General features: G+C 42.8%; 1 protein-coding gene across 1 annotated transcript in view; it reads right to left on the reverse strand.

The window, feature by feature from the left end:
• The window catches only part of gfra4a (GDNF family receptor alpha 4a), a 156,113-nt gene extending 144,977 nt beyond the window's left edge, over window positions 1-11,136 (reverse strand). Inside the window, exon 1 of the mRNA XM_080783215.1 lies at window positions 10,570-11,136. Coding sequence (XP_080639341.1) covers window positions 10,570-10,627 — 58 coding nt within the window. The 5' untranslated portion in view covers window positions 10,628-11,136. The remainder of the gene's footprint in view (window positions 1-10,569) is intronic.
• Between the last annotated feature and the right edge of the window lie 1,398 nt (window positions 11,137-12,534).

The following is a 12,534-nucleotide window of genomic DNA, read 5'->3' on the forward strand; positions in this document are numbered from 1 at the left end:
TTAAGCTAAAATAATTATGACTGGGGACTTAAAATCATTTTTTATTATTGATGGCCTTCATGCCCTGGCCTTGCCCCTAAAATGATGAAATTCCAGGCTTGGATATAATATACTGTTATACAAAGGTGCAGTAAAAGGCAATGTGGACAGTGAGTTACAGAGGAAATACTGTCAAAGTGTCCATAAACAAGACATCAACTGGGCCAACTAGCTCCTTTGACAGATAAATGTAGGCTACTGTAAGTGTTACAGGATGCAAAGAAACAAATTATACAGTGTTGTTTTATGTGCTCTAAAAATGCAACCATCAGGTCTTATGGTTATATAAGGAGGAAGAATCTTTTCAAAATAGTGTACAGGATTTTTTTAAATGTTGTTTTTATGTGTGAACGCCCACCAGTTCATTAAGTATGCCTGGTTTGCCTGGTGATTCACCTGAACTGAACTGAACTGAAGCTGCTGTTGTATGATAAAGGGAGAGGGGTTAGGGGAGGGGCTGATTGTGTGATGTCACTATATTACAGTTTGTTTCATTGGCACATTTGACTGTCAAGGTTTCAGCCTCCAAGAAGAAACCCTAAATACAAAGGGAAGACATCATTGCACTTAACCACACCAAGGGATCTAATGAAGTACTCTCATGAAAAATTGGAAAAAAGTACAGAAATCACGGCACTCCCTCTTTAAGATTTAGCATAACATAACTATCAGGAGAACAGTCACTAAATAGAGACAAAGGGGGACTATCTTATTGTGGTCTTATTTCAAGCTTATATTGGATGAGAAACCATGTAAAAATGTGATTTCTCATGATGTTTGATTAAACAGCTGTCCGGCAGAAACCAGCTAACTTATTTATTATTATTTATTTATTTTCTATCCCACGATTTTGTAACCCATTTTTCACCCCTGTGTCAATCATCTAATGTGATCCTGCAGGGCTCTACACACCCTCCACCAACCTAGTCGAAAATAGAGTACACCTTGATGTAGAGGGGGAAATCACACCCGTGTGAACTGAGTGGTGCAAATGGTTAATCCAATCTACCACAATGTATGCTGTACTGAAATAGTTGGCCAGATAGCGGAAGACATCACTAAAGTGAAAAGAAATTCTAGCTATGTACCTCTCAACAATGATCCAAGGAGACGGAAAGAATGAGAGATTAGATTGTGTATGTTTGGTTACAATGCTGTCCACAGGACTTCAAACTTTGTGGACAGAAACCAACTCCTAGGAAAATATAGAAGACTGGGAAAAGACATGTTTGACCTGACTCACTGATGAGCCAGGATGCGTATATGTGATGTGAATGCCCGCACCCTCCAGATGTTGTGAAACATAAACCTTAACCTACAGGAGCCAACTGCGTCAGACTCTGCCAATGCAACATCAGCTCTACAACAACATACTGTAATATTGAAAACTGTGACACACCCTCAACTGCAGAAGGGAATAATTACACCAGCAGAACTCCTTTCTTTATTTAGTTATTAAAAAGGAGAATTTTAATCAAGAACGGGTGGGGAGAGAGGAACAGTCACTGAGCAGAGACAGATGGACGGACACATGCAGGACTGCTCTGTAACTACACCAAAATAAAGTGTTCATGGAAATCATGAACGTCTGTCTTCCCAACCTTGTGTTCAGGCGACAGAAATGAGGAGCCTTATAACTGTGTTGAGCCAGAAACGCTTTAATTAGCTCTCATTAATGCTATCTGGCACATAATGAGACAGACTGGGGTGGCTAGCCTGCTGCTATTTGGCCCAAGTTGTTATACAGACTCACGTAAGCTCCTTCGTCACCAACAGCAACCAACCTCGTCCTCCTCCTCTCAGCTTAGGCGGGTGACAGCCTGGCATCATACCATCATCATTTCATGCTTTCTCTCTTTATCTCCCACCCTCCCTCTTTCTCACACAGTAGGCCTATCTCACTTTTCGCAAAACTCTTCCTCACTCCCTGTCACCCACTCGCTATCTATCTCTCTCTCTCTATCATAGCATACTGAAGAGGAAAAGAGCATACAGCAAAAAGGGGGGAAAGCCCTCAAGCTCTGATTAGAAACCAATTAGCTCTGTGGATCCTCAGGCCCCTCACCCGACAGGCTGCAGCACGCATGTCACGTCGATTAGGCTCCCCGTTTGGGAATGGATTGTACTGCGGGATATCTGTTCCCGCTTCACTCTCTCGTCTTGCTTTCTCTCCTTCTTTATGCAACTATCTATCTATCCATCTATCTATCCTTGCCTTCTCTTCCCTCCTACTCCTGCTGGTCTGCTCTCATTTCATGGGATGCTCTCAAAATACACACGCACGCACACACGGCTAAAGTAGTAGAGAAGACATCTCATCAATGTGACCTGACCTAATTGCAAGCCGGCGTGGCAGACAGGTCCGAGATGGATAGTCCCGTGATATTAGGACTCTGGATAGCAGTCATGAACATGTAGTGCTGGAGTGTGGCGTGTGACAAATGCGTGCGACAATGGACACAAAGGGACCGTGAAGCCTGCTGTAGACTTCATTATAAGATGGTGTCATGTGCAGAAGCAGCGTCATGTGCCAAAATTTGACAATATACTGTATACAATACACTCGCAATGACTCTCTGAAAGACAGCGCTATGTAGAACTCTGTAAGTGAGAACACTAACAGGATGTGACTGTCACCAATCGCACTGATCTCAATAACAAGCCTTTATTGTATGATTCCAACCAATCTCAGTGAGCCATCTGGAGTGCCTTATACTCAGTATACGTATGCTTGTGCACTTTGTAAAAGTAGGCATTAGTAAAATACTGGGCTTTAAGTGCTAAATGAACACCCAATACACCGCATTGGGTGCCTTTCTAGCTCTTTGCCATGCACCAAACTGCACACCTACACCTACTGTTGCTTACAAAACTGCCTAGTCAGATTAATAGCAGCCTTTCAGGGTGATTTTCACAGTCTCCCTGCAGACAATTTCATTTCATTTTCTTTCTTTTTTTTTGTCTGGCCATGGAACCCACTGGGACTAAATGCCATATCCTTTCAACACCACCAAAGCCTGGGTAAGTTAATTGTCTGCGTGGCATAATCGCCCCTCAACAAAAGGCAGTAGAAATGACAGGGGTTTTAACATAATGACTGCTGTCGTTACAGTCTTACTCTGTGACAAAAGATGAAATACTTTTTTTTTTAAATCCACATTGACACATTTGCCAGCCAGTCGACGCTTGGTGGGTTGATTCTCTCCACCAGGAAAAACCGTTTATCTCCATCTTGAACCTCCATTTTGTGCCTTTTCTTCTCCACTGATGGCTTGTAATTGCTTCCATCCACTCTGCTCTTTACACATATTACTGGCAGTGATAACGCGGTATAGTTAGAGAACCAGCGGGGGAGCATGAGCGACTCTCGCTAGAAATGTCAAGCGGTCACCTATGGGCAGGCGTATGGCTTTTAGACACACCTGGGTGATATGACTTCAAATCAATATCACAATTACTTCTGCCTCATTTACGATTAATGAACTAATAAACAAATTGGTTTAATCGTTTATGCAAAACTATAGATTGTAATGAAATAATCTATTTTCATAAATAGTAAAAAAAAAAAGCAGATAATCTTACATCTTGTAGTGATGCACAGTGATTAGAGCTTGTAGATCGGCAATTTTTACATGCCACCATTGTACAACGAAGTATAAAATAGTGGTTAAATGGTCAATCGGACTAATATTTACCGGTAGTTGATTATGAAAAATCCACTAGAATTCTCATTTGATATTTATCATCATATATTCTGGAGGTAAACCATAGCCAAAAATAGCCGATCTACAAGCTCACAATGCATCACGTAGATCTACGTTTGTAGATTGACTATTTTTGGTGAAGAGATTTGCTGTAGATGGAAAAAAGAACAGTCCAGGTTAATAGAGGGTATGCGTGTGACATCATCATCATACCCGGAAGTTATGCAGGAACGCTTACTGAGTGGCAAAAAACTACTTTCTGGCCTTGACAGCCCATACATCCAAACAGAAAAGTCCATCCCTCTATTGCCAAGCCCTACCGAGTACCAGAGTGGCCACAGACTATCAGAGACTTGTTTGAACTATTTTACTGAGTCACACACTGACCCCTTGGTAGGCTAGTAGTGCATGTTCTCCCTCCTCTTCTTCTGAAGAGGATAATTTCTGGCAGTGTTATCCCAGAAGGAGACATTTAAATTAAATCAATAAATCAATCACACTCCAGATGGATTGGGTGTCAAAAAATGATATTGCCCCCGGCATGATGTGCAGATTGTGCTGTGCAGGTTTTGTCATGTGAAGTGTTTCTATTTAAGGATGCATACACCTCCCACCTCCTCCTGTCTTCTCCTCCTCCACAGCAACAGGTGTCCTGCATAAACAGCAGGCAGCTAGAACATAATTTGGAATTCTGAGGGGGACACATTCAAATAAACCTCTTGCACTAAAACCATGCATCACTCACACAATCCTGGCCAATGCTTAGGATAAAAGCTATCTCATCCCCCCACTCCTTCCGTCAGGTGCCCGCCCAATGACAGGCTCGAGCCTCAAACACCAAGGTAAACCCCTCGCACGCTACTTACTCCTCACATTCTCCTGTTCTGTGCTATGTTTGCTCCTCTAATTCCCTGTCAAGATCTTCTCTCCTCTCTCCGCCAGCGAGAGTTGAAGGCACACAAAAGTATACACTCAGAGAAAATCAAGAAAATGTGCAACACCACTATACAGCACTGTACCAACCAGGGGGACTTGACTTGGTAGGAGAACAGGGTGCATATGAATTATACATGTGGAGGAGAGGAGAAAGGGAGGCAGATTCATCAGAATAAATGCATAATGCTCTAACCCACTCCCACAGCAAATCCCTTAATATAATCTGTCACAATTCAAGGTTAGCAAACGTGCAAAGGTGGAATTTATTCATTTCCATACAAAGCATCGTTATGAGCCTGAAAAATTAATGTTGAAAGTAAGTAATTGGAGAGAAAAGGGCGAGGAGAAGGTTTCGTTTGAAAACACCAGGGGCCTTTCTTTTGTTTTGGGGGGAATTGGCTGTGTGAATCTTGTTATGTAACTGCAAAGAACATAGCAAACAATGGCAAGATGTAGATTAGCATATATACAGTTTCTCTCTCTCTCCGACACACACACACACACACACACACACACACACACACACACACACACACACACACACACACACACACACACACACACACACACACACACACACACACACACACACACACACACACACACACACACACACACACACACACACGTTGTAGGGGGACACCCCATAAGATACGTTCGCGCACACATACACTATTAAAACATGCAGACGTGTATAGCCTATTTAGAAACAGGGTTTACAATGCTTAATCGTATGATCCATAACATTATTTTTGCCAAAAAAATAAAAAATGTGTAGACGTGAGAGAAGTGGGGGGATGGCGCTCCCCCGCGTCCCCTGTCCCCCCATCACTCGCACACGCGGAACCATGTTTACAATTTGCACATGCTCACAGTTGAATTCACACACACACACGCACACACACACACACACACACACACACACACACACACACACACAGTCTGCGTGAGTGTGTTTACAGTACAATTAGAATCTGAAATGTCAGCTAGCAATTCATCATCCTCTATCAGCCGACTGTGATTGATGAACCCTTTTTCCAGCTGTGTAAAATGACTTTCATGGCAATAATTTCAAACAAAATGCCATTTCCTATTTTAAGCACGTTTCTCTAGAATTCAAAAAGTATTTGCATATCTATTCATTTTTCCAAGTGTAATCAAGTGGAACCAAGTCAATTTATGTAATTAGATTACATGTAATCTGTTACTACTGTATACCCAACACCAAGTGATGAGAATACCTCCATTACTGTCCCTCTAACACAGCGATGCTAGGGGAACAAGGCCCACTGGTGGGCCGTAATGATACTGCAAGTAGGTCCCCAAATAATCGGCAAAACACAAGATTTTGATTATAATATATTATTATGTATTATTTGTAAAAGAATTGTAAAAAAAAAAAAAAAAAAAAAAAAAAACACATTAAATTCCACTGATTCTAGCCGGAACAAGATTGATTAATTGATTGAGCATTCATTCTAAATGATTAACATGTTCTGAAAATGCTCGTGGCCCGCCCTTTCCGGCTGCCATGTTAAGTGATCAAATGGGTGGGCCCCACTGGGCCGAGGACACTTTTTGTGAGGCCTGATCCAGAAAAGGCTGAGAACCACTGCCTATACTGTAGCACAACCAAAGCATTGTGGATTGTCAATTTCATTTATACTGGAAATTGCCAATCCACATGCTCACGTGTCGTTCGCACTGCGGCTCGTTGTGAGCTCGTAGTTCGTCTACTTTCTGTGCGGGACACAATGTGCAACCAAATCTAAACAAGGCATTAGATTGTCCACTGGCCCCTTGCTTCTCTTATGGGCTGACAGCAGCAGCCTGGGTGGGTGCCACAGGATGCAACCTGTCCTGCCCCCAATTTCCTTCATGTGGCAGCCCCCCTGTTAAGTTGTGAAACCATATAATAACTATTCTCTTTCTACAATCACCTCCAGTCTCGCCGCTTTTCCATTGTTGCCACTATGACCTCCTGTGTCCATAATACAAGTGCAATGCTGAATGTATGTGGCGACACCCTCTGTGTACACAATAAAAGCGCCATAATGTTTATGTATCTACCCACGATTACTAGGCCATTTGTTACAAATATACTTTTCAATCAAAATAATTATGTGTATATGATATCCTTTATTGTGAAACTGCATAAACCACCTCTTGATTTAGATTTAGATCATTATTCCTTCCCCATTCAGACAATTATCACCTTCCATAAAGACTGCCATGAAGGCACATATGATGATGAATCAGGCCTCTTTCAGCAACTGCTTACCATAGGAAGTTAATAATATGGAGATATAAACATAGTCAACTCATTAAGGCAATGATTGCAAAATGATGACAGCATAGTGCAGGCAGATAATCACTGAAGCATCACACACCCAAACAGAAACAATATGCAAATTAAGTTTAGAAGCTTTTTTTCTTTTTTTTTGCATTAATTACCTCTGCAATCAAATGTGAAGCAAAAACATGACATATGTTGTGTGTAATCATGCAGCACGCTTCGTTAAGAACCATTGCAGGTCAGAACAACTGGAACATTAATCTGTGACACATCAAATGCTTTAAATGTAATAAAATGTTGCTTCAGTGATGCAAACCTGTAGTTTAATCGATATCACTGTGATAATGCTAACCAGGATTACGAGTTCACCTCAGATAAATGTATCCACATTCCACACCGAAAAATGGTCAGTTCTAGTGTAAAGATTGACCCACTTGGGTAGATTTGTACACTCTCACAGATTGCGGTGCCTGATAGCAACATCAATTGTGTGTCACTTGCGCCTACTGTCTAGCCAAAAATGTATTGAAAATGCTTGCACAAACACGATAAAGTTTTGCAGCTGAGTGCATGTTACCCTTGTTTTGGATCTGACTCTGATTGGAATAATCCATTTAGCAACGTGTAGTCTAAATGGTGGCTTTGCGCCATTCAATTTATTTGTGTACTGATGCATCTTTGATTGTCACTGAGGAGTTTGTGGCGCTGGTGTATTAGAGCCAGTGGACACAAACATTAGCAATTTGACACTCTTTTGACAGAAATGGATATTTTAGATAAATGATTAAAATGAGTTTTATATCCCTGTGAGAGGGTCAAAATATCTGCTCACAAGCACGTCTGGTATGATGATGCACTGGAAAGTCTCGGCATGACACCCGACATCTCTGAAGTGAAGACGCTAATAACTTTCACTCTAACTGCATGTTTGGCTATTAGTGCTGCTGTTTGTGAATTGGACTTATTTTGTAACAAGGGTCATTTGCATAATTAGGCTACCCTAATTTAAATAGGCACGAATAGCACCAGAGCACACAAACACTATTTTCTTGGCAGCACAGTTAGGTGCATTTCATCCTTTGTGGGTGCTTTAAGAATTACACTTCTACGCCTAGAATTACACTTTCTTTTAGTCTTATTTGCACGAGTTTATAGTTTAGCGGCCTAAAAAGAACTATCCTTTTGTGAATTTAGTACCATTTTAATGTGCAGGTATATACAGTATATTCAGTTCTTTGCTTGTGAGCACATGAACCAGAAAGGACATTCCCTGGGCCACTGTAGGGATTGAATGTGTCCATTCAGCACCATGGACAGAGGCTTCGGGTGACAGACTCTTGTGTTGACGTTTCTTTGACAAGGTGAAAATATAGGCAGAGACTGCCCTGTAAAATCCTGTGAGTGTTAAGGCTCATTCATAGTCTGGATTTTCGGTGGTGAGGTGACCACCGCTCCGGTGGTGAGGTGACCACCGGAGCTGAAATAACGTTGAGCGGTGGTGAGTAAAAACAGAGAGAAGGGCTGGGGTGGTGGCGGTGGTTTGCTCTTCACCGCGGCTCGTGACGTCATGTTGTAGTTCGGTGGTCACCTCACCACCGACTATGTATGAGCCTTTACTTTAACTTCTGCCTTTATTGATACATGTACAGTATAGTAAGCTGACAAGAAATGGGGAGGGAGAGAAGAGGGGTGACACACAGCAAAGGTCGTCAGGATCTGGAGTTGAACCAGCGACCTAGTGCCCAGAGCCGATCTACAAGCCCATCTACAAGCTCACAAAGTGTCGCACTATTTTTGGTGCACAGCACGGTGCAGAACCATATTTACAATTTGCACATGCTCACAGTTGAATTCACACACACACAGCTCTCTCACGCGCGCACACGCACACGCGCACACACACACACACACACACACACACACACACACACACACACACACACACACACACACACACACACATTCTAAATGATAGGTATGTACTGTGACATGTGATGGAGAGGTGAAGACAGGCGGGGTCACAATATTAGCACTTTCATGTCTACGAGGAGCAAGTGAGGCAGGGGTGTCTGTGCCTGGCCTAACCCCCGCCCCACCACCACCACCACCACCAGGGTGTCTGTGTCTGGCCTAACCCCCGCCCCACCACCACCACCACCACCAGGGTGTCTGTGTCTGGCCTAACCCCCGCCCCTGCCTTTTCCAGGCTTCAGTTCACAGCGGCGACTGGTGGAAATGGCATCGGTGGCGTGTCATCATAGTAGTAATAAATCTACTATGCCCACCCTGTCTGTACGGCAACAGCGCTGCAGGACTTTCTTTAAGCGATTCCTCTTTTGGGGTGGAAAGTGAAAAGTGCAGTGGAAGTGCAATGAGCCTTTAAAAGTGGGACCTCTGGAAAAGTATGACCATCCATGAACGTCACTGTCATTACAAAATGGTTTGCTTGACATAGTATATACCTGGTGTATGGGCAGCATAACAATGAGTGGATTTTGGGCAGTGTGTGTGTGTGTGTGTGTGTGTGTGTGTGTGTGTGTGTGTGTGTGTGTGTGTGTGTGTGTGGTGTGTGCGTGTGTGTGCATGCGAGAGAGAAAGAGACAGACAGACAGATGTGTGTGTGTTTGTGTGTGTGTGTGTGTGTGTGTGTGTGTGGGGGGGGGGCGGGGGGGGGGGGGGCGCGGGGGTTAAGGTTGATTTGATTCTGTGTGACTCTTGAGTCTTGATTGGTCAATTAATTATGTGCCAAGCAGAGCAAATTACACAAGCTTGTGACATGCAGCCTCCCATACAGGCAAATACATATAGGGCACACAGAAACGGTCACGCACACACGCCTTTATATATAGGTACAGAAGCACGTAGCCTATACTCATACGCACGCACAAAGTGCTCACTCAAGTAGCCTATATGCACAAGCACATCGTTGGCAGCATAGCCTATACACTTACACTTGGCATTTTCACAGCAGTAAGATTGTATAATGTATATCACGTTCATGCTGTTTTCTTTTCTATTTCCATTCTATCCCTCTCTTCAGCAACAATTCTCATCAGCAGCATTCGATGCGCACTCAGGGGATCATACATTTCTTTACAAGTCAAATTCTAGTTTCTTTACAAGTCAAAGGAAAATGGGAAAGACATTCAGCCTCTGTCAGTCCAAATTCCACCAGGTTCTATCGCGTCATCATCATCACTGTGTCGGTGGCCCATCACCAGCTAACATTTTGCAGTCTGTCTACGTCTTTCTTCCAATCCGAAATATCCCCAAACTGCGCGTAAGACTATAGCCCACATGTTGGAGCTCATAGGCCTACAGTGCTATAGAAGTGCACCGGTTATGCATTATGGCCGCAATTCGAGTGCAGCTGCAGCATAGCCTACAATATGATCGTACAGGATCAGAGATAGCCTATGCAACTTTGCATCTAAAGGAAATATGCTTACAGCACCAGTTAACAGACATGCCTGCGCTAATGAGCATATCAGCACAAAGCCTATACTTTTAACTCATGCAAAATGGGTGAATTCCGTATAGAGCCCAATGCGAGTAATCAACTATAATATTGAATACAAGTGTGCGTCAACTCACCAATAAGAGCCAGCTGTAGGATGTATAGTCCGACGAAGTCCATTCTGGAGTGCGACATTTAAGTCTAAACGATGCAATCCCGGGTGATTGAGGATGAATTTGAATATATATATAAAAAAATGGGGGAAAAAGAAAGAAAGAAAAGCCCACAGTTTTTTTTAACTGGCACCGGAATTTAAACGAAACAGCTGCAGCTATTTTTCAAGTGATGACTGGCCAGTTACGTTGACGCCGGAATCCAAAGCATTGATGAAAAAACAGCAGCGGAACACATCATTTTTTTACAGTCAAACTTTTTGCCACGAATTTTGAAGGGGGTCACAGTTGCGGCAAAATAAGCAAAGTAGCCTACTGTCAATTTAACAACGGAGCGAAGCTGGAAAAACAGTTTGCGCGTTGGGTGGACTATAAATCTTGCCCGTGTGGAACATCCTCTCCTGCCGTGCGGAGCGCTGAATCTCTCCTCTTCGTTTCGTTCGCCTCTCGCGCACCGTCTCTGGGAAACTGCGGATGAATCACGAGGCGCGTGGCTTTAGTGCGCTCTCACTACCTGGCTATGGCTGCTGCAAGTCGAAGTCACACATACACACACAGCTCACCCTGTCCCTCTGATTCCAGACGTGTCGGCGACGGTCGCTCTCACACTGCCTGCAAGTCACAGTGACATGTATGCAGAGTCTATTCCAGACGGGTTGCACTTGCAAGTCACACGTACAGTCCAGTCCCTGCTTCCAGAGTCACGCTCAGTCGGTTGGTATAGATATCCCGCGCTCCTGCAAGTTAAAACAAACAAACAAACAAAAAGTTCAAATAGCTTATTTCATGCAGTTGTACAGTAGCCCAATAAGTAATAACCATAAATCCACTGCAGCTGGTGCATAGCGTGCTACAGGCACAGCCTATATATAGCCTATGGGTTATTCACCCACATCTCCAAGGTTTATACTGTCGGACTGGGCAGCAGACTTTGCCAAAAGGTGAATTGAATTCATCGTAGCCACTGCATGTACGCCAGTGATTTAGATGGGTTGAGAAATTCTTTAAGGTGGGCCCCAGAGGTCCACACGCTGACAGGACAGGAGAAAGCAGCCAATAAAAATAACAGGGACTGACTCATGGAGTGTAAGAGAGACTATTTTGCACTCAGCAGAACCGAGTGGTTTTGGGGGGTACATATTCTGTCTATATTATTGATTATTCCTTTCTGAAACATGAGAATTACGAACAGTCTATTTTCATCTGGGTTTTGGAGCAGTAGCCTAGCCATGATTGCCATACAAGATAATACCTTAATTATTTTCCCTTTTCAGACATATGGCCTAGTAGTAGTTTTTATGTAAGAGAAATTGGTAACACTTGTACTTGACAGTGGTCATATTTCTGGATATGTGAGACGACTATAAGAGTATAGCCTAAAATAGTCTGAAATTACAGTTGAAAATTAGGACATCATGAGTTTACATGAATGGATATTGTTCACATTTTTCTTAATAAATTGTGTCCCTGGGCTGTCATGGGAACACCATTGGTGCCAATTAAGGATAGGCCTATATCCTTAATGTTGATCATTTCATATTTGTGGTCCAGACTGCAGTGTGATATAGGCCCTGATTGTGATTCCACATTAAGCATTATGCTTAGCTTAATTTATACTAAAGGTGAATTCATCATCCGACTTGTCATGTGCAAAAACAGGAGATTTATATGATGATGCAATGCATTGTGAGCTTGTAGAATTGCGTAGATTTTAGCCAACACGATGTGTCACACAACAAAGTATAAATCAGGCTTAAGGGACCTATAGTGCCAACATTAATATATTACATTTTCAGGCTGATAAAGAACTGAACACAATTGAACAGGGCTATTATAAATAGTCAAGTGTTACAGAGGAATCCAGTTTCAAAGTGCCTTAATATTCAGCTTGCAGACAGAGACACAGCTTCATAAATCATTGGGAATATT

The sequence above is a fragment of the Protomyctophum bolini genome (assembly GCF_963924005.1).
Source record: "Protomyctophum bolini genome assembly, chromosome: 15".
Lineage (NCBI taxonomy): Eukaryota > Metazoa > Chordata > Actinopteri > Myctophiformes > Myctophidae > Protomyctophum > Protomyctophum bolini.